The 22,569-nt window shown below is 49.8% G+C and overlaps 1 protein-coding gene and 1 long non-coding RNA gene across 8 annotated transcripts in view; one reads left to right on the forward strand and one right to left on the reverse strand.

Moving 5' to 3' along the window:
- The window catches only part of LOC105483084 (kinesin family member 17), a 54,696-nt gene extending 34,841 nt beyond the window's left edge, over positions 1 to 19,855 (forward strand). The window contains exons 11-15 of one of the 4 annotated variants that reach the window (XM_011743710.2): positions 702 to 933; positions 11,919 to 12,177; positions 13,639 to 13,709; positions 17,500 to 17,617; positions 19,108 to 19,855. In XM_011743710.2, the coding sequence (XP_011742012.2) occupies positions 702 to 933; positions 11,919 to 12,177; positions 13,639 to 13,709; positions 17,500 to 17,617; positions 19,108 to 19,286 (859 nt within the window). In that variant the 3' untranslated portion in view covers positions 19,287 to 19,855. The remainder of the gene's footprint in view (positions 1 to 701; positions 934 to 11,918; positions 12,178 to 13,638; positions 13,710 to 17,499; positions 17,618 to 19,107) is intronic. The other 3 variants (XM_011743711.2, XM_011743712.2, XM_011743713.2) reach the window with 3 other exon arrangements.
- On the reverse strand, positions 498 to 22,520 carry LOC139364016 (uncharacterized). 4 transcript variants are annotated; one of them, XR_011625218.1, is made up of 5 exons: positions 22,414 to 22,520; positions 21,644 to 21,917; positions 16,422 to 16,658; positions 3,679 to 3,944; positions 498 to 756 (listed from the first exon to the last, which is right to left on the reverse strand). It is a non-coding gene; the product is annotated as an uncharacterized lncRNA (long non-coding RNA). The 4 variants fall into 4 exon arrangements; XR_011625220.1 differs by lacking the exon at positions 3,679 to 3,944 and having other exon boundaries at positions 499 to 756; XR_011625219.1 differs by lacking the exons at positions 498 to 756; positions 3,679 to 3,944 and adding an exon at positions 15,403 to 16,192.
- Between the last annotated feature and the right edge of the window lie 49 nt (positions 22,521 to 22,569).

Genomic DNA, 22,569 nt, shown 5'->3' on the forward strand with positions numbered 1-22,569 from the left:
TCTATAGTTATTTAAAATTTGTATCTTTTTTTTTTTTGGCATTGGTGCATTTTTATTGATTTTTTAAAATTTATTTTATTTTATTTTATTTTTTGGTAGAGATGGAGTCTCTCCATGTTGCCCAGGCTGGTCTCAAGCTCCCAGGCTCAAGCAGCCTACCTGCCTCAGCCTCCCCAAGTGTTGGGATTATAGGCGTGAGCCACTGCACCCGGCCTAAAGTTTGTACGTTTAAAGGACAAAACTCTAACCATTTTTGAGCATGTTGGATATAATAGTCTTAACAATGTATTGTACGTGTCCCTCCCTGATTAAATATTGTGCATTGAGTGCATTGAACATTTTTCACAACCCAGGGTTCTTCTCATCATGCCAGTGGCCTCAGACACAGAACGCACCTGCTCAGCTGCAGGGAGCACCAGCGTGGGAAGTCCGCGGCTCAGGGGTGGGTTAGCTGAGCCCACAGGAAGATTCCCGCCCTGACCCACCACTGTGGTCGAGTGCACAGGCAGGGAGTTGGGCAGGAGTCCTGGTTGTGACCCTGAGCAAGCAGCGTCCTGTCGCTGAGCCTCGGTTTCCCTCCCTGTGAAGTGGAGTCGTTGGAAGGATTTGGTGGGCTCACACGTAGCCTGGAGCCTGCCGGATGGCACGTGCTCGGTGATGAGCAGATATTTTCTTGTTTGCTTTTTCCTCTGCGCCGGCAGTCTGCAGCTGTTGGAGCAGCAGGTGGTGGGTGGCGAGCAGGCCAAGAACAAGGACCTGAAGGAGAAGCACAAGCGGCGTAAGCGCTACGCAGATGAGCGCAGGAAGCAGCTGGTGGCTGCCCTGCAGAACTCGGATGAGGACAGCGGGGACTGGGTGCTGCTCAATGTCTATGACTCCATCCAGGAGGAAGTTCGGGCCAAGAGCAAGCTGCTGGAGAAGATGCAGAGGAAGGTGAGGCCCAGGTGCAGCCCCCCATGCCCAGCTGTCCAGAGATGGGTGAGACCCCCATCCAGGCATCCCTACACCTTGTGGGAAGCCAGGCAGCCCTCTACTCTTTACACAGCAGGCATGCATGCATTTATTATTTATTTTCAGACACAGGGTCTCTCTGTGTCGCCCAGGCCGGAGTGCAGTGGTACAGTCAGCTCACTGCAGCCTCCACCTCCCAGAATCGAGCCATCTTCCCTGTCTCAGTCCCCCGAGTAGCTGAGACTACAGGTGTGCACCACCACACCTGGCTACTTTATGAAATTTTTTGGACAGGCAGGGTCTCACCATATTGCCCAGGCTGGAAAGCACTTATTAAGTGCCTGCAGTGTGGCACACCCTGTTCTGATGCTGGCAGGCAGAGCAGTCACAGGGACAGATGTGTCCCTGTCACTGTGGAGCTTGTCTCCCAGTGTGTGTGTTGTGTGTGTGTGCATGCATGCGGATATGTTGTGTGTGTGTACATGCATGTGTGTATGTGTTGTGTGTGTGCACGTGTGGGTGTGTGTGTGTAAGAAATAACACAGCAGAGAAATAAGAGAATATCGAGGAGTGGTCAGTACTGTGAAGAGAATACCAGAGCGAGACAACTCCGTCTTTATATTTTCATTTTTGTAGATGATTAAGTGCACACATTACAAATGCACAACTTGATTCATTTCTATAAAGTGCCTTCCACAAAGCATGCCCATGAAACAAGCACCCAGACTGGGAACCTCAGAAGGACCTGGGCTACCACAGGTGGGGGACAGGGACGTTCTCCTGGAGGTAGAGACTTCTGGGAGAACTGAGAGAGAGAGAACCAACCCTGGGTGGCGTGAGGAGGAGCATTGGGATGGAGCCTGAAGCAGGAGAGAGGTCAGCATGTTCTAGGAGCAGAGAGTGGGCAGATGCAGCTGGAGAAAGGGAGTGAGGCCGGAGTCAGGGAGAGTGCGATTCTGCCCGTGGTGAGGGTTACATGCGCTGCCTTTGGAGCTTTCTCTGTGCTGTCTGGGTTTCCTGATCCTCATGATGGCTCCTTGGCCATCTTCAGGGTCCTCCCCACCCCTCCCCGCCCCCACCACCGTCCTGGCAGCCAAAGGATCTTGCCAAGCATAAAAATTTTTGCCTCTTTGGGCTGGGCGCGGTAGCTCTCACCTGTAATCCCAGCACTTTGGGAGGCTGAGACGGGCGGATTACCAGAGGTCAGGAGTTCAAGACCAACCTGGCCAACATGGTGAAACGCCATCTCTACTAAAGAAAAATATAAAAATTAGTCCGGCCTGGTGGCGCACACTGTAATCCCAGCTACTCAGGAGGCTGAGGCAGGAGAATCACTTGACTCTGGGAGGTAGAGATTGCAGTGAGCTGACATCACGCCACAGCACTCCAGCCTGGGTGACAGAGCGACACTCCATCTCAAAAACAAAACAACAAAACAAAACCTTTTTGCCTTTTTAACCTCCTTAGTTTTTTATTTTCTTGGCTTTTTTTTTTTTTTTTTTTTTTTTTTTTTGAGACAGTCTCACTCCGTCGCCCAGGCTGGAGTGCAGTGGCGTGATCTCGGCTCACTGCAAGCTCCGCCTCCTGAGTTCACGCTATTCTCCTGCCTCAGCCTCCTGAGTAGCTGGCACTACAGGCACCCGCCACCATGCCTGGCTAATTTTTTGTATTTTTAGTAGAGACGGGGTTTCACCATGTTAGCCAGGATGGTTTCCATCTCCTGACCTCGTGATCTGTCCGCCTCGGCCTCCCAAAGTGCTGGGATTACAGGTGTGAGCCACCATGCCTGGCCCTTCTTGGCTATTTTTATGTCTTTTCTTAATGCTCCTTGTTATATTTCCAGTTGAATTCATTCTCACATAGATATCTTGAATTAGGTCTACATTTCTAATATTTTTTCCTTTCTTTTCATTAATGTCCTATTTCGTATCTTCTTGATTTTTTTATCCCTTTCTAAGTTTTTCGATTTTGGATTAGAAATGTTCATACCTGTGACTGCCTGTTTAAGAACATTTTATTCAAATGTATTCTAATCGGGGTTATTTTTTAGTTTTTAGTTTTAAGAGTCTCACTCTGTCACCCAGGCTGAAGTGCAGTGGCACGAGCATAGCTCACTATAACCTTGAACCATTGGGCTCAAACAATCCTCCCGCCTCAGCCTCCCAAACTGCTGGGGTAGGTGTGAGCCACTGCATCCGGCCTTGTGTTACATTTTTAATCTGCTGTCTAGGTTCTGTGAGCTTGTGCTTTCGGGGAGAATTTTCTTCACTGAAATGTTTTGATTTTTATTTTCTGTTTCTTCTAGTAGCTTTGGTTAGACACATCTGTTTTTTCCTTCTTTTCTGTTTATTCTGTGATGTCTTGTTTTTTCCGGACTATCAATAACAGCTGAAGGCAGAGATGAAGGTTGGGGTGGTATCTTAGGTTTCTTCATTCAATAGCACACTCTTCTCTTTGTATAGTGAAGTGTAGTTTTAAATAGAACTCTAGGCCGAGCACGGTGGCTCATGCCTGTAATCCTAGCACTTTGGGAGGCTGAGGTGGGCGAATTGCTTGAACCTGGGAGGTGGAGCTTGCAGTGAGTGGAGATCGTGACATTGCACTCCAGCCTGGACAGCAGCATGAAACCCTGTCTCAAATTAATCAATCAATCAATCTCTGATTTGTTTCCTATTACTGTGTTAACAAATTACTATACATTTATTTACTTAATATACACAAACATACCATCTCACAGTTCTGTAGGTCAAAGTCTGGGTACAGTGGGGCTGGCTTCTCTGCTTAGAATTCCACAAGGCTGAAATCAAGGTGTTAGTGGGGCTGGACTTCCTTCAGGAGGTTCTAAGGGAAGAATCCTTGTCCACACTCATTTCAGGTGTTGGCAGAATTTAGTTCGACGAGGTGGTTTGCAGCACTGAAGTTCTCATCTTTTTGCTGACTGTCGGCCACTCTTGGCTTCTAGACACTGCCTGCACTCCTGGGCTCCTGGACCCCTGCAAAGACAGCCAGGGTGGGGAGCAGTCCCTCTCACGTGTGGAATCTCTCTGACTCCACTCCTGCCTCATCTTTCAGAAACATCTTTTCTACCACATCGCTCCTGCCTGCCTCTCTGCCTTCCTCTGTTGCTTTTATTTTTATTTTTATTTTGAGATAGGGTCTCACTCTGTTGTCCAGGCTGGAGTGCAGTGGCACAATCATGGCTCACTGCAGCCTTGACCTCCTGGGCTCAAGAAATCCTCCTGCCTCAGCCTCCTGAGTAGCTGGGACTACAGGTACGCACCACCACGCCTGGTTAATTTTTTTTTTTAATTATTTTTTGTAGAGAAGGGGTCTTGCTATGTTACCTAGGCTGGTCTCAAACTCCTGGGGGTCTTGCTATGTTACCTTGGCTGTCCCAGGCTCAAACAATTCTCTTGCCTCAGCCTCCCAAGTAGCTGGGACCGCAGGCGCATGCCACTGCACCCAGCTAATTGTTCTGTAGAGAAGGGGTTTTGCCACGTTGCCCAGGCTGGTCTCGAACTCCTAAGCTCAAATGATCTGCCCGCCTCAGCCTCCCAAAGTGCCAGGATTACAGGCATCAGCCACCGAACCCGGCTGCAAAGCCTTTTTTTTTTTTTTTTTTGTCAAGGAAGATACCATATTCACAGGCACAAAAATAGGGGGCAGAAATCTTGGGGGTGAAAGGAAAGCTTGTTTTTTTTGGTGGTTTTTGTCTTTTGTGGTTTTCTCTTGTTTCTGCAGGACTTTCAGTTTCCACATCAAGGGTGCTTCCCACTTCTTTTTTTTTTTTGAGACGGAGTCTCGCTCTGTCGCCCAGGCTGGAGTGCAGTGGCCGGATCTTGGCTCACTGCAAGCTCCGCCTCCCGGGTTTACGCCATTCTCCTGCCTCAGCCTCCAAGTAGCTGGGACTACAGGCACCCACCACCTCGCCTGGCTAGTTTTTTATATTTTTTAGCAGAGACGGGGTTTCACCGTGTTAGCCAGGATGGTCTTGATCTCCTGACCTCGTGATCCGCCCGTCTCGGCCTCCCAAAGTGCTGGGATTACAGGCTTGAGCTACCGCGCCCAGCCGGTGCTTCCCACTTCTAAATGCAGCACCTTCTGGAGACTAACTCCTCTGGTCCTGCACATATACTGGTCTCTTCCATCAGTTTCTCATTTTCAGGTTTCAGATCTGTTTTTAGGATTTTCTTGCTCCTTGTGTAGGGACTGCATCCTGCCTTCCATCACCTCGTTCCTCCTCGCCCCATGCTGTCCTGGGTGCTCTCTGCTTACCTCCCCATGGGGTGGCTCAGGGGCTGTCTGCTGGACTTGAGGGTTTATCTCCGTACTTCCATGTAATTCAAAGCTTCCAGTGTTCTCTGTCTTCAGGTCATGCTGTAAACTGGTTAAGGGTGGTTTTATTTTTCTCTCCTGGTTCTTCTGTATGTTTTTTTGGAGATCTTATGGGAGAGATTCAGACTTAGATGGATGTTTTCATCCTAAGGCACCTAGAGAGCTGGGATTTTTTTGTTTGTTTGTTTGTTTGTTTGTATAAGGAAATACGTATGTATGTTTGTGTACACACTGACATGGTCTGGCTGTGTCCCCACCCAAACCTCATCTTGATTTATAGCTCCCATAATTCTCATGTGTTGCGGGAGGGACCCGGTGGGAGATAATTGAATCATGGGGTCCGTTTCCCCCATATTGTTTTTGTGGTAGTGAATGAGTCTCATGAGATCTGATGGTTTTAAAAGGGGAAACCCCTTTCACTTGGTTCTGATTTTCCTTTTGCCTGCCACCATGTAAGACGTGCCTTTCACCTTCCACCGTGATTGTGAGGCTGTCCCAGGCATGTGGAACTGTGAGTGCATTAAACTTCTTTTTGTTTATAAATTACCCAGTGTTGGGTATGTCTTTATGAGCTTTGTGAAAACAGACCAATACACACACACAAGCACTCAGGCTTCTAGACACTGCCTGCACTCCTGGGCTCCTGGACCCCTGCAAAGACAGCCAGGGTGGGGAGCAGTCCCTCTCACACGTGGAATCTCTCTGACTCCACTCCTGCCTCATCTTTCAGAAACATCTTTTCTACCACATCGCTCCTGCCTGCCTCTCTGCCTTCCTCTGTTGCTTTTATTTTTATTTTTCATTTTATTTTGAGATAGGGTCTCGCTGTGTTGCCCAGAATGGAGTGCAGTGGCACAATCATAGCTCACTGCAGCTCTTTCTTAGATAAAAGTAGCTCTAGTGCACGCTTTCTGCTACCTAGCTTTCCTCACATAACAGCATATAATATCCTGAAGGCCACAGCAGTATGGAAAGATACTCCTCATTCTTTTTTGTTTTTGAGATGGAATCTTGCTCTGTTGCCCAAGCTGGAGTGCAGTGGCCCAATCTCAGCTCACTGCAATCTCTGCCTCCTGGGTTCAAGAGATTCTCCCACCTCAGCCTCCCGAGTAGCTGGGACTACAGGTGTGCACCACCCATGCCCGGCTAATTTTTCTATATTTTAGTAGAGATGAGGTTTCACCATGTTGGCCAGACTGGTCTTGAACTCCTGATCTCGGGTGATCCACCCACCTCAGCCTCCTAAAGTGCTGGGATTACAGATGTGAGCCACTATGCCTGGCCTCCTCATTCTCTGACAGCTACATAGCTCTCCATCGTGAGTCTGGATCATTGCTTATTGAGTCAGTCCTCTCTTGATAAACACTTGGGGTGTTTCCAATATCTTGTAATAATAAAGGCTGCTGTAGTAAACAGCCTGTGCATATGACTTCTGTATTCTTGGTAGGTTTCTCTAGAATCTATTCCTCGAACTGGGGATGCTGGAACAAAGGGTAATGCAAGTGTGATTTTGCTCGATGTCACTAGATAGGCCAACTTCTCCTCCATAAGGATTGTATTGTTTGGTATTTCCACTAGCATGTATCCATGTGTTTCTCACCAACAGAGTATATTTACAAAAGCCTGGATTTTCTTTTTCTTTTCCCTTTTTTTTTTCTTTTTTTTGAGACAGAGTCTCGCTCTATCGCCCAGGCTGGAGTGCAGTGGTGCGATCTCAGCTCACTGCAAGCTCCGCCTCCCAGGTTCACGCCATTCTCCTGCCTCAGCCTCCCGAGTAGCTGGGACTACAGGCACCCGCCACCACTCCCAGCTAATTTTTTGTATTTTTAGTAGAGACGGGGTTTCACCATGTTAGCCAGGATGGTCTCGATCTCCTGACCTCGTGATCCGCCCATCTCAGCCTCCCAAAGTGCTGGGATTTCAGGTGTGAGCCACCACACCCAGCTCTTTTTCTTTTTTGAGACGAGGTCTCACCCTGTTGCTCGTGCTGGAGTGCAGTGGCACGATCACAGCTCACTGCAACTTCAGCCTCCTGGGCTCAGGTGATCCTCCTACCTCAGCCTCCCAAATAGCTGGGACTACAGGCGTGCATCACCATGTCTGGATGATTTTTGTGTTTTTTGTAGAGACAGGGTTTCACCATGTTGCCTGGGCTGGTCTCAAACTCCTGGGCTCAAGTGATCCTCCTGCCTTGGCCTCCCAAAGTGCTAGGATTACAGGCGTGGGCCACTGCATCCGGCCCCCAAAACTTGGATTTTTACCACTTTGTTAGGTGAGAAATAATATCTTAGTGTTGATTTTTTGTTGTTTATTTTATTTTATTTTTCTGAGATGGAGTTTCGCTCTTGTTGCCCAGGCTGGAGTGCAATGGTGCAATCTCGGCTCACCGCAACCTTCGCTTCCCAGATTCAAGTGATTCTTCTGCCTCAGCCTCCCAAGTAGCTGGGATTACAGGCATGTGCCACCATGCCTGGCTAATTTTTTTAATTTAATAGAGATAGGGTTTCACCATGTTGGCCAGGCTGGTCTCAAACTCCTGACCTCAGGTGATCTGCCCACCTCGGCCTCCCAAAGTGCTGGGATTACAGGCGTGAGTCACCGTGCCCAGCATCAGTGTAGTTTTAATTTGCATTTTTCTTATTGTGAGCAGTGTTGAATACTTTTGCGTATGTTTTGTGGCCATTTGTAGTTTTTCTCCAAACTATTTTTATCTCTTTTGCTCATTTCTCTATTAAGGTGGTTGTTCTTTTTCTTTTCCACATGTAGAAACCCTTTATACACTAGGAATATTAACTCTTGGTCTGTGATATAAATTGTAAATTTTTTTCCAGTTTGTCTTTTGTCTTTTACTGTGCTTTATGATATTTTTGCCATATGAAAATTTTCAATTTTTAGATTTTGTCAAATTGACCAACTATTAAAAAATTATTGCATATTCATTTTCAATCATAGTTGGGAAAATTCCCTCATGTTTTTTCTAGAACTTCTATGGTTTCATCTTTTTTACATTTAAATCTCTGATCCTTAATCTGTCACAGGGGTGGAGAAAAAAAGTAAATCTCTGATCTAGTTGGAGTTTATCCTGGCACATGTGTGAGAAGCTGATTTGATATTATCTTTTCTTTTTTTCTTTTTCATTTTTTTGAGACAGAGTCTCAGGCTGGAGTGCAGTGGCATGATTTCTGCTCACTGCAACCTCCACCTCCTAGGTTCAAGTGATTCTCATGGCTCAGCCTCCTGAGTAGCTGGGATTACAGATGTGCACCACCACGCCCAGCTATTTAAAAAAAAAAAAGTATAAAACTTATATTCCAAAAACAGTGAAAAAAATGTGAAAGCAATTAAGAAAACCAAAATAAATGGAAAGCTATCTCATGTTCATATGAATTGGCAGAGTCGTATTGGTGAGAGGTCAGTACTCCTCAAATTGATCTATAGATTCAAGGCAATCCCTATCAGAGTTCAGAGTTCCCGCTGGTTTCTTTGCAGAAATTGATAAGCTAATCCTAAAGTTCACAATGAAATTCAAGGGACTCAAAATAGCCAAAACAATCTTGAAAAGAACAAAGTCAGGGGAATCACACTTCCTGGTTGCAAAGCTTTGCTACAAAGCTACAGTAATCAAGACAGTGTGGTACTGGCATGAGAACAGACACACAGATCAATGGAATACAATTGAGCATCCAGAAATAAACCTTCATATTTACAGTTATCAATTAATTTTTTTTTTTGAGATGGAGTGCAGTGGTGCAATCTTGGCTCACTGCAACCTCTGCCTCTCGGGTTCAAGCAATTCTCCTGTCTCAGCTTCCCAAGTAGCTGGGACTACAGGCACATGCCACCACACCTGGCTAATTTTTGTATTTTTTAGTAGAGATGGGGCTTCACCATATTGGTCAGGCTGGTCTCGAACTCCTGACCTCAGGTGATCCACCTGCCTTGGCCTCTCAAAGTGCTGGGATTACAGGACTGAGCCACCACATGCAGCCTGTCAACTGATTTTTGATAAGGATGCCAAGATAATTCAGTGGCAGAAGGACAGTCTTGTCAATAAATGGTGCAGGGACAACTGGATATTCACATGCCAAAGAATAATGTTGGACCCTTACCTCACACCGCATACAAAAATTAACTCAAAATGGATCAAAACCTAAATGTAAGAGCCAAAACTGTAAAACTCTTGGAAGAAAACGTAGGTGTAAATCTTTGTTACCTTGGATTAGGCAGTGGTTTCTCAGGTATGACACCAAAAGCACAAGTCACTTAAAAAAAAAAGAGGGATAAATTGGATGGTGCAGTGGCTCATGCCTATCATCCCCGCACTTTGGGAGGCCAAAGTGGGAGGATCAGTTGAACCCAGGAGTTCAAGACTAGCCTCGATAACATGGGGGAAACCCTGCCTCTACAAAAAATTTAAAAAATATTAGCCAGAAGTGGTGGCATGCACCTGTAGTCCCAACTACTCGGGAGACTGAGGACTGGGAGAGAGGGAGGACTGGAAGGTCGAGGCTACAGTGAACCAAGATCACACCACTGCACTCCAGCTTGGTGACAGTGAGAATTGTATGGCATATGAATTATATGAATTACATCTCAAGAAAACTGTTATAAAAATTATCGTGCTGGGTGCGGTTGCTCATGCCTGTAATCCCAGGACTTTGAAAGGCTGAGGCAGAAAGACCACTTGAGGCCAGGAACTCCAGACAAGCCTGGGCAACACAGGGAGATCCTGTCGCTGCAATAAATTAAAAAATTAGCAGGGTGTGGTGGCTCACACCTGTAGTCCCAGCTACTTGGGAGGCCGAAGTGGGAGGATTGCTTGAGCCCAGAAGGTCGAGGCCGCAGTGAGCTGAGAAGGTGCCCCTGCACTCCAGCCTGGGCAACAGAGTGAGACCCTGTCTCTAAAAAAAAAAACAACAAACAAAAATTATTGTGCGTGATTCCAGATGTCCAAATATATATAATGATTATTATACCCACTAACACCATGTGCTTACTACCCAGTCTAAGAAATGGAGCAGGGCCGGGCTTGGTGGATCACACCTGTAATCCCAACACTTTGGGAGGCCAAGGCGGGCAGATCACCTGTGGTCAGGAATTTGAGATCAGCCTGGCCAACATGGTGAAGCCCTGTCTCTACTAAAAATACAAAAAAGTGAGCTGAGTGTGGTGACTCAAGCCTGTAGTCCCAGCTACTCGGGTGCTGGGGCATAACAGTCGCTCAAACCCTGGAGGCAGAGGTTGTAGTGAGCTGAGATCTCACCACTGCACTCCAGCCTGGGCGACAGAGTGAATCTGTCTCAAAAAAAAAAAAAAAAAAAAAGGAGCAGGCTGGGCCACTGTGGCTCATGCATGTAATCCCAGCACTTTAGAAAGCTGAGATGGGAGGACTGCTTGAGTCCAGGAGTTTGAGACCAGCCTGGTCAACAAAGTGAAACCTTGTCTCTATTTAAAGCAAACAAACAAACAAAACAAAAGAAATGGAACATTGTTAATCCAGTTGAAACCCCTGTGCACCAGCCTCTCTGTGGCTGTCCTGCCCACCCGTGTCCTGCCAGCTGTTCTCAAATGGGTATCAGTGCATGAATTCAAACATCCTTCTTATTTATTTATTTATTTATTGTGAGACAGAGTCTCACTCTGTTGCCCAGGCTGGAGTGCACTGGTGTGATCACTGCAACCTTCACCTCCCGGGTTCAAGCAATTCTCCTACCTCAGCCTCCCAAACAGCTGGGATTACAGGTGCCCACCACCACACCTGGCTAATTTTTTTTGTATTTTTAGTGGAGATGGGATTTCACCATGTTGGCTAGGCTGGTTTCAAACTCCTGACCTCAAATGATCCACCCGCCTCAGCCTTCCAAAGTGCTGGGATTACAGGTGTGAGCCACCGCGCCCAACCTCAAACATCCCTCTTTACTAATCAAACTGTACCTGCTCTTTGAGGAAACAGACTGTGTACCAGGGAGTCCTGGAGCTCAGGGAGAGGGTGGTTATGGCTGGGGCTGGCAGTCACCTGTGCTCAGGAGGGACCAGGGGGACCAGTCTGGCAGACTTGAGGAGGAGACCAAAAGAATCTGGAACCCCTGATCAAATCAAGGTGGGTCTTACTCTTAGGTCCAGTGTTTGTCACACTGTAACAGGGCTGTAGCAGTGGGAGAGTGAGGATTGTCAATTGGAGAGTTTGTGCCTGTTGTCCTCCTTAGAGATGTCACTTGTGCCGTTCTCTGAGATCCTTTAGAACTGTGGTGATGGATGTGGGGCCTTCTAAAAGGTCCCTGAATGAAACGTACACTGGGGGATAGTGACTGAGGGCTGGCTGTTGGAGTTGCTGATCAACTTTTCCCCTGCATTTTGCAGGGCTGGGGGGACACATTAGGAGCTCATTTAAATGCCAGGTGGAGAGGCAGCAGGGTGGTTGGATAGACGGAAGGATTGGTGGGTGTGAGAGAAGGTGGATGGATGGATAGAGGGAAGGATGGCTGGATGGATGGTGAGGATGAGAATGGATGGCTGATCAGGCCAGTGAACAGACGATGTGTGGCTGCTGGCCGGACAGTGAGTGGACAGGGCGGTTAGATGGAACGGGAGGTATCTTTCCCTGCTCACTGCCTGTCATCCTTTGCTTTCAGCTTCGGGCAGCAGAGGTGGAGATCAAAGATCTGCAGTCCGAGTTTCAGCTGGAGAAGATCGATTACTTGGCCACCATCCGCCGGCAGGAGCGTGACTCCATGCTGTTGCAGCAACTCCTGGAGCAGGTGCAGCCCCTGATTCGCAGGGACTGTAACTACAGCAACCTGGAGAAGATTCGGCGTGAGTCCTGCTGGGACGAAGATAATGGCTTCTGGAAGATCCCACAGCCCGTCATCACAAAAACCAGCCTCCCAGTAGGTCAGGAGCTTGGCTGGCCCTTGCCCTCCCCTCCCTCCTTCACGGTTCACCATCCTGCAGACTGGCAGGGAGCGTGGGCCTGTCCTTGCAGGCTGTGGGTGTAGCAGACACGTGGGCCTGGGTATCTAATGCGTCAGGACTCTGAGAAAGTGGTGTGTTTTCACACTGTCTGGAGGCAGACAGATGTGGGTTGGAATTCTGGCAGCACCATTGCCTGTGTGCCCTTTTTGGGACTCGGTGTCCTCATCTGTGAAATGGGGATGAATAACAGCACCTTTCTTAAAGTTGCTGTAAGGCTTGAACTGTGTTAACAGGCCAGGTATGGTGGCTCACGCCTGTAATCCCAGCACTTTGGGAGGCTGAGGCTGGCAGATCGCTTGAGTCCAGGAGTTCGAGATCAGCCTGGCCCATGTGATGAAACCCTGTCTCTAAAAAAAAATACAAAAATTAGCCAGGTGTGGCAGTGTGTACCTGTAGTCCCACCTACTTGGGGGGCTGAGGCGAGAGGATTGCTTGAGCCTGGGAAGTCAAGGCTGCAGTGAGCCAAGATTGTGCCACTGCATTCCAGCCTGGGTGACAAAGTGAGACCCTGTCTCAAAACAAACAAACCCCCGAAAAACAAAAACCAGAAATGTGTTAATACACATGAAACACTTAGAGCAGTGCCTGGCACATAGTGAGTGCTTGCTACATGTTATCCTAATCAGCATTGCCACTGGTTCATCCTTACAACAGCCCTAAGAAGGACAGGTCTTCTACCCCTTTCACATAGGAGCACACAATCTCAGACGGTCTAAAGTCACAGTCACAGCGGTGAGTGGGAGAACCATGGATCGAAACCCACAGTGCAGAGTTTCAGGCCTGGTTCAGCTTCCGCTCTTGCTGCTGACCTCACGTGTGACGTTCCGAAGATCACTGTCCCTCTCTGGGCTTCTTTACAAAGAAGGGGTTGGATGAGATGACCTTGAAGGCCTCCTCACCTCTGATGGGTCTCAGAGTAAAGCCAGACATGCTGTGGCTCTTTCTCCAGCCATGGACCTGACTCTGCACATTTGGGGAGCCCACAGTGCCCCCCAGGAGTCCTCCCTCTTGCTCAGAGTGTTCATCCAGGTCCAACATCTCTGATATTTATAGATGGCATTGACACTATCCCTGCTGAGACCCCAGCCCGCTCCATTTCCCACATGCTCTCGGATGCAGCAGCCTTCCTGTCTGTCCCCACCCTCGCCTGCTGTCTTTCCTGGAAGCCCCTTGGCTGCTATCTTGCCTGGAAGCAGATGAGGGTCTTCTCTGGTGTCTGAGCCCCTCCTGCTGTCTGTTTCTTAAAATTATCCCTTGGCTTGGGCTGGGAAGTGTCTTCCCCTGTTTAAGCCTGAGCCAAGCCTGACCCCCACCTCCACCTGTGCCCTCCTCTGGGCCTTGCACCAGGCAGCAGTGACTTCAGCTTTTGTTTTCTCATAGCAGTTTCAACTGGGCCACAGAACAAACCAGCCCGCAAAACCTCTGCAGCAGACAACGGCGAGCCGAACATGGTGAGGACTCCCTCCCGGTGGGGAGAAGGAGTGGGGTGTCGGGGCTGGGAGGGCTCTGCCCCCAGTGCTGTGGGACAGCGTTACCGCAGAGAGCTGGTCTTCTACTTTCCTCCTGCCTAAGGATTAAAGAAGGGGCCAAGGCTGGATCCTTTTCATGTCCCTCCATTGGCACCTAGACCCTCAACCCCCTCTGGCCCTCATTCAAAGGCACTCGCGGTCATAAATACCAAGGGAAAGTAGTGGTTCCCGGTGGCCCATCTTGCCGGTGAAGGACAGAGGCTTCAGCCTCAAACTCAGAGGACAAGCAGCACATTCTGGTTTCCTGCCGGTAATCCTCAGACCACAAGGGTCCTCAGAGGGTTCATGAAGCAGTAATTGGGATTCCTAAGTCACTTTATTTTCACCTCTCTCGTATTCTGTCTTTTTTTTTCTTTTTCTAAGCTCAGTGGCAAGACCTATCTCCTGTATTTTGCAGTGCAACAGAAATGCATGTTCTTAAAGCATGGGTGGTTTTTTTTTTTTTTTTTTTTGAGATGGAGTCTCACTCTGTCACCAGGCTGGAGTGCAGTGGTGCGATCTCGGCTCACTGCAACCTCTGCCTCCCAAGTTCAAGCGTTTCTCCTGCCTCAGCCTCAGCTGGGATGACAGGCACGTGCCACCATGCCCAGCTAATTTTTGTATTTTTAGTAGAGACAGGGTTTCACCATGTTGGCCAGGAGAGTCTTGATCTCTTGACCTCGTGATCCACCCGCCCTCATGATCCACCCGCCTCGGCCTCCCAGAGTTCTGGGATTACAGGTGTGAGCCACCATGCCTGGCCTCCTTTTTATTATTACTATTATTATTATTATTATTACTATTATTATTATTATTTTGAGACAGAGTCTCACTCTGTCGCCCAGGCTGGAGTGCAGTGAGCTGAGTGCAGTGGCGCGATCTCAGCTCACTGTAAGCTCTGCCTCCCGGGTTCACACCATTCTTCTGCCTCAGCCTCCCAAGTAGCTGGGACTACAGGTGCCTGCCACCACGCCCGGCTAATTTTTTGTATTTTTAGTAGAGATGGGGTTTCACTGTGATAGCCAGGATGGTCTCAATCTCCTGACCTCGTGATCTACCCGCCTCGGCCTCCCAAAGTGCTGGGATTATAGGCGTGAGCCACTGTGCCTGGCCAAGCAGGGTGTTTTCAATGAAACTCTTCAAGTTTGTTAACTTAGCTGGGAGCTACTGTCCCCAGCAGCCACCAGAGGCCCAGACAGAAGGGCACCAGCGGGGAGTCCACCGGTCCCTGGGGGTGGCCTGGTCAGCAGGCACAGCTTCCACGACACAACTCCATGAACAATGATATGAAAGTTGTTATTATTTATAGATCCTCAGGCTAGGCAGGGCCACCAGAGAGGGACCCAGGCAGCTGGACCCCCTGTTGGTGTCCTTGTGTCTGGGCCTCTGGCGGCTGCTGGGGACAGTAACTACCAGCTAAGTTAATAGAAAAACTCAAAGAGTTGTCAACAAACTTTTTGACAGGGGTTTGACAGGGGTCAAAAAGTTTGTTGATAAGCGGTCAACAAACTTTTTCTGTAAAGGACCCGATCATAAATATCTTGGGCTTTGTGAACCATGTGGTCTCTGTCACAACCACTCAACTCTGCCACTGTAGCACAAAAACAGCCACAGGTAATACACAAATGAATGGTGTTCCAATAAAACTTTATTTACAAAAATAGTCTGCAGGCCAGATTCAGCCTTAAGCCATTACATATATTTCAGAAAACCCACATAGAATATACCTTTACAGTTATGATAAGATCGCTAATGAATTCCAACCAAACATCTCTGGCTGAGCAACTCAGGCTGCAAAGGACCACTCATGGTGGTCTAGAGCTTGATTGGCAGTTTCATCAAAAGGAAATTTGCTGCCAGGAAAAAAGACATTCTTAATCTGGGACCACAAAGAGGTTATGTCAGAATGCGTTCAGCTCCAAGTGATAGATACCAAAGCAAACAACCATAAGAAAAATAGGGAATTTTTTAGTTCATGTAAGTGGACCAGTTTCAGGCATGGCTGGATCTAGGGGCTGAAACAGTCAGGGTCTGTGTCTGTCTTCACCTTTTTTTTCTTTTTTTCTTTTGAGACAGAGTTTTGCTCTCGTTGCCCAGGCTGGAGTGCAGTGGTGTGATCTCAGCTCACCGCAACCTCTGCCTCCAGGTTCAAGCAATTCTCCTGCCTCAGCCTCCAGAGTAGTTGGGATTACAGGCGTGCACCACAACGTCCAGCTAATTTTTTTGTATTTTTAGTAGAGACAGGGTTTCTCCATGTTGGTCAGGCTGGTCTTGAACTCCCGACCTCAGGTGATCTGCCCGCCTTGGCCTCCCAAAGTGTTGGGATCACAGCGTAAGCCACCGCTCCTGGCCTATGTCTTCACCTCTTGTTCCTGCTTCCGTTGGTATGCTAGCTGCAGGCTTTCTCCACATGGTTGGAAGGATAGCTGCTGGCCATTGGTGATCCAAAAGGGAGAGAGGCCTGGTCTGTTAAAGCAACTGTCCCCAGTCTTTTTGGCACCAGAGACCAGTTTCGTAGAAGACAATTTTTCCACAGATCAGGACAGGGTGGGGGTTGGATAGTTTCGGGATGATTCAAGTGCATTACATTTAATGTGGACTTCATTTCTATTGGTATTAGATTGTAATATATAATGAAATAATTATATAACTCACCATAATGTAGAATCAGTGGGAGCCGTGAGCACGTTTTCCTGCAACTAGACGGTCCCATTGAGGGGTGATGGGAGACAGTGACGGGTCATCAGGCATTAGATTCTCATAAGGAGCGAGCAACCTAGATCCCTCACATGCGCAGTTCACAATAGGGTTTGCACTCCTATGAGAATCTAATGCCACCGCTGATCTGACAGGAGGTGGAGCTCAGGCAATAATTCAAGCGATGGGGAGCAGCTGTAAATATAGATGAAGCTTCACTTGCTCACCTGCCGCTCACTTCCTGCTGTGCAGCCCACGGACTGGTACCAGTCCATGGCCTGGGGGTTGGAGGCCCTTGTCTTAAAGCATCCTTAAACTACAGCTCAGGGAGAGATTCTGATTGGCTCTGCCTGGGTCATGGGCCTACTCTTGGACCAATTACTGTGTTTAGGAAGATGTGGTTCTGTGATTGGTGCAGTCTGGGTCACATGTCCAGCTGTGTAGCAAAGGGGTGGGAGTCAGATGTAGTATAGGGCTCTATGAATGCTCACCCCACTGGGACCATCAAGTGGAAGGAGGACAATTCCCTGAAAAGGGAGGTTTAGACTGAAGAAAACAAGTCCATAATAGTGGTGAAAAATAATAGCTCTTGGTGATAAAAACGCTAGGATTCCAGTTCTAATGGTCACAAATATACCCGTGAGCTGAGGATAGCATCGCATTGCCTATTCTATGAACATGTCGTGATAGATTTGGGGTTTGTGTATCACCCTGGCCCCTGCTGGAGCCGGCAGGACACCCTGTTTTGAGCTTTGTAAGAGAGAATAAGGCACTTCCCATCTCAAGGAAGGGGAGGCCGGGTGCAGGCTTGGCTGGAGACTCTGACTTCCTGGCCCCGAGCTACCTGGGATCCCACCCACGAGTCCAGGGCCTACGGTGTAGGGTACACCAGAGTGGGCAGTGCCTGCTCCAGCCCTGTGATAACTTGGGGGAGGCTGGGGTGGCCCCCCACTGCTGCAGGATGCCAGAGGCTGCGGAGCCCTGTGCCAGGGGCACAAACAAGGGGGCGTGACCACGGGCATCTGCATCTTGGCAGGAGGAGGACCGCTATAGGCTCATGCTCAGCCGAAGCAACAGTGAAAACATCGCCAGCAACTACTTCCGGTCTAAGCGGGCCAGCCAGATCCTCAGCACCGACGCCAGGAAGAGCCTCAGTGAGTGTCCCTCCCCTGTTCCCACTGTCTCCACACAACTGGGAGAGGCATGAAGGGGATAGTTTTGAAGTCAGACAGACCTGGGTTCAAAAACTGCTTTCCCTCTCGGAGCCTCAGTTTCCTTAGCTACAAAATGTGGGGGGTAACACCAACTTCTCAGGATTAGGTGAGAGGAGGTGAGGAAACGGCCCAGCCCGGGGGCTGGTGCTCAATACAGAGTCTCCTCTTTGCTCCATCCTTGTCTCCCCGGCCCCCGTAGGCACTCAGCACATGGCTCAGGGTCCCGGCTGGGGATGCACGGGTTCAGGTCTCACTAGTTACACACCAGCTTCCTGGTGAGTTACACGCCAGCATTGTGACTTCCTCCAAATGCAGATTGACTTCACTTGTCAAGGGCCGCAAATGCAAAATACGCTTTTAAGAATTAAGCATCACTTCATTTATCTGCTTTTAAAACTGAAAGCAAAGCCCGCAGAGCTTCCAATAAAATAGCAATAAAAAGCAAATCTTGGCCAGGTGTGGTGGCTCACGCCTGTAATCCCAGCACGTTGGCAGGCTGAGGCGGGTAGATCACTTGAGGCCAGGAGTTCGAGACAAGCCTGGCCAACATGGTGAAACCCCCTCTCTACTAAAAATACAAAAATTAGCCAGGCAGTAGTGGCGCGTGCCTGTAATCCCAGCTACTTGGGAGGCTGAGGCAGGAGAATCATTTGAGCTTGGGAGGTGGGGGTTGCAGTGATTCGAGATTGTACCACTGCATTCCAGTCTGGACGACAGAGTGAGACCCTGTCTCAAAAAAAAAAAAAAAAAAAAAAAAAATTAGCTAGGTGTGGTGATGTATGCCTATAATTCCCACCACTCAGGAGGCTGAGGCATAAGAATTGCTTGAACCTGAGAGGTGGAGGTTGCAGTGAGCTGAGACCGTGTGAGCTGAGACTGTGCCAATGCACTCCAGCCTGGGTGACAGAGTGAGACTTTGTCTTTAAAAAAAAAACAAAAAAAAAAAACAAATTTTAGTTCTATATATTGAGGTTATTTAAGACACAGAACGGGTAGAGTTGAGGAATAAGGTGGTGGGGGGTGGGTGGGGAAATAGGATTAATTGAGTGCCTGGCATTGTGCCTATGTTGCAGATGAGGAAACTAAGGCTCAGAGATGAAGCAGCTTCTCTAAGGTTATAGGAAGCAGTGGAGCTGGGCTTTGAACCCAGGCTTGACTGGCTTGAGATCCCAGGCTGCCTCAGTCTGAGGCTTTAAAACCCCAACTCCCCAGCCCAGCCTCTTTAGATGCAGACATAGTTGCTGGGTCTGAGACCTCAGCCAGAGAAGCCTTGCAGAGCCTGGGGTCCCAGCTGCAGGGCCAGGGCCTCTGGCTGGGCAGGGGGTGGCGGGAGCAGGGTGGGCCAGGCTCTCCATCCTACCCACTTAGGGCATTTTCTCTCCATCCCTGCTCTCTTGGCTTACCAGCACCTCTGCCCCTCTTCCCCACAGCACATCACAACTCGCCACCAGGCCTCAGCTGCCCACTCAGCAACAACCCTGCCATCCCACCCAACCAGGCCCCTGAAATGCCCCAGCCCCGGCCCTTCCGCCTTGAGTCCCTTGACATCCCTTTCACCAAGGCCAAGCGTAAGAAAAGTAAAAGCAACTTTGGCAGTGAGCCTCTGTGAGCACAGCTGCCTGCCGCTGTCTGCCTTATAGGCATCTAATGACTGCCAGGCCCTCCCAGGGCAGTCCCAGCCAGGCCTCCTCCCACCTGCCACACAGCGCTCCAGGGCCTGAGGGCTCCCTCAGCCCTGGGAAGACACATTCCCTTCCCTGTTCCCCAGAGAGTCCACCTCTGCCCTGGGCAGGAGCCCCTTGGAGGCTGAACAGTCCTCCTTAGAGAGGCCTGCTCCAGCTGTTCGCACCACATCAGTGTTTCCGTCTGCTCACCTGCCACGGAGCGCACACCCATGCCCACCAGTGTTGGTCTTTGCTTCAAAGCCTCAGACCTGCTTCATGGCCTTCACCAGCCCTGATGGAGTGGGCAGCAGCTGCCACGTGGAGGAAGCTCAATATCAGCCGGGAAGGAACTGTGCCTCTGCCTGACTGGCCCCACTTCCTGAGAACTGCCCTGCCCCGTGGGTGGTACAGCGGTCCCACAGCAAGTCTTCCTGCACTGCCCACCCCTGGCTGGTCTGTGGCCCAGGGAAGGCCACTCCACATTAAGCTGCCCAATAAACTGCTTTTAAGATAAGCTCCCCTTCTCTGGCCCTCTGACTGTGTCACTTGGGGCCCCTCCCTGCCATTGTGGCCTGGCTGTCCCAGGGAAGCTCTTTCTGGAAGAAGGGCTCTTTTGCCTGGGACCTCCTGGGTTTCTGCAGCTCCCTACAATCGTGAGTACATTCTTCTGGGAAGAGCGTCTGAATTTTCATTAGATTCTCGAAGGACCTGTGACCCAAGAAAGCAGACCCCTTGTTGTGGAAAATAGGGCCATGTCTCACTGAGGCCAGAAAAGGGCCCAGCTTTTGACAGTCCTGGGGGCTGTGCTGGGACTGGGTTCCCTGATACAGCCAGAAATGAATCCAGGCCAACCTATTTGTGTCCACATAGGGGGGTACCTCCCCTTGCCCATTCTATCCCAGGCCTCTCCTGTGGGGGGCCCCAAATCTAAGGGAAAAGGCTTGGCCTTTGGCACAGTCCTGGAACCCATTTCACTCTGAGCCTTATCTGTGAAATGGGGATAACGCCCACCTCACAGGGTTCATGTGAAGATTAAATGAGATAGTATGTAAAGCTCCTGGGGCATAGCAGGTGCTCTGTGTTAGTCCTCCGCCTCCCTATTTTGTATCAATTTCCATGGCAGGCCCCACAACACCCAGGCCTGGGCTCACACTTGAGAAGCTCACACTCTTGAGAAGCTCGGGTGGGGGTGCTTAGACAGCTACAGAGATGTCCAGCCAGTGGCAGGCGGCAGTGCGTCTTGAGTCAGAACAGGTGACATCAGGTCTTTTTAAAATTATTTTTAGGCCGGGCGTGGTGGCTCACGCCTGTAATCCCAGCACTTTTGGAGGCCAAGGCCGGCGGATCACAAGGTCAAGAGATCGAGACCATCCTGGGCAACATGGTGAAACCCCGTCTCTACTAAAAATACGAAAAAATAGCCGGGTGTGGTGGCGGCACCTGTAGTCCCAGCTACTTGGGAGGCTGAGGCAGGAGAATGGCGGGAAACCGGGAGGAGCTTGCAGTGAGCCAAGATTGCGCCACCACACTCCAGCCTGGGCAACAGAGCTAGACTGTCTCAAAAAAAAAAAAAAAAAAATTATTTTCTTTTTTTGAGATGGAGTTTCGCTCTGTCACCCAGGCTGGACTGCAGTGGCGCCATCTCAGCTCAGTGAAACCTCCGCCTTCCGGGTTCAAGCGATTCTCCTGCCTCAGCCTCATGAGTAGCTGGAATTATAGGCGCCCATCACCACACCCGACTAATTTTTTTTGTATTTTTAGTAGAGACGGGGTTTCACCATGTTGGCCAGGCTGGTCACGAACTCCTGACCTCAGGTGATCTGCCCGCCTCGGCCTGCCAAAGTGCTGGGATTACAGGTGTGAGCCACTGCACCTGGTCGAGATGAGGTCTTTATGGGGAACAAAGAGTGCCTTTCTGAAGGAAGCAGTGCTGGGTGGGGCTCCCAGAAAGGATGGAGAAGATCCCGGGAGGTTTAAGATGGGGGTGTAAGGAGGGGGCTCCTGGCGGAGGGCGCTGCAAAGCAAAAGGCAGGAGGTGTGGAACTCAGGGTGTTAAAGGCTGGGCCATTCCTGTTGCATGGACGCCCTGAGCAAGGACTGAGGGGGGATGAGGCTGCTGAGATGAGTGTAGGTGGAGACCTGAGAGCAAAGAGCCTTGGGGTGTCCCTGTGCTGTGGCCGACTCCTAAACAACAGTTTAACACCGTTGGCTCTGAATTAGAGGTGCGCGGACGTGGTATTGTGTGTCGAGGGTGAAGGGCAGGAGTTAGGGTGAAGGAGCCAGGAGCTCTGCAGAGGCTTACCTTGGGGCGGAGCCAGTGGGAATGGAGAGCAAGCAGAGTCCGTTAAGAAGATGCATGGAGGGAGGTTTTGATTTTTGCCCAATTTTTGGGTTGGTGGACAAGTGTCAGAAAGGAACTGCTACCTTCTGTCTCTACAAGTGCCGTCATCATTGGCCTCAGGATTGTGGTTGGGACGCAGAGGACAGTGGAAGTCTTGCTGCTTGTGGTAGTTTTTACTTAGACCCCTGGTGGGCAAAGGCAGGTCTGACGTGAACCGGGTGGCCTCTGTATTAACCTAGAAGAGGTGGGAGCCACATTATTGAATGGATGTTCAGTCTAGCCTGGCGCTAAGTGCTTCAAAACCTGCCATGTTCCTCCCAAGAGCCCAGAGATGAGTTAATTAAATGGCTGTTCCTAAGGCACACAGATAAGCAGCGAAGCTGGACCTCGTCCTTAGCCCTATTTACAGCCAGGGAAACTGTCCTGGAGAGAAGTGCAATGCCCGGGTAACGGCTAGTGAGAGATGCAGCTTGGAAACAGAACCATCGCTAGGCCAGTCCACTGCCCATCCACAGTCTCCAGCGTGGGCCACCGAGCTGGGCAGGACAGGCCCGTCCATGCCATGGCCTCTGGAGCCGTGAGCCCCAGGAAGCTGGCTCCAAGTGCCCTGGCCCTGATCTTACTCTTCCAACCCCTCTTCCCTAGAGATGGTGGAGGTGGGGCTTAGTTCCTGATCCCGAGCCTTCCCAGGGCCAGTGAAGACCCCGCCAGCGAGAAGGTGGCTCCACAACCTGTCCGGGACGCGACGGTCAAACCCAGGCAGAATCCCTCAAGCTCCAGCGGGCAGCGGGCTCCAGACTAGGGGGCGGGAGGCCGGCCTGGGCGGAGCAAAAGGCGCTCGGCCTCGTTGATTGGCCGCGGCTGCAGAGCTGTCTCTCTAGGATTGA

This window comes from Macaca nemestrina, chromosome 1, assembly GCF_043159975.1.
Source record: "Macaca nemestrina isolate mMacNem1 chromosome 1, mMacNem.hap1, whole genome shotgun sequence".
NCBI classification, from domain to species: domain Eukaryota; kingdom Metazoa; phylum Chordata; class Mammalia; order Primates; family Cercopithecidae; genus Macaca; species Macaca nemestrina.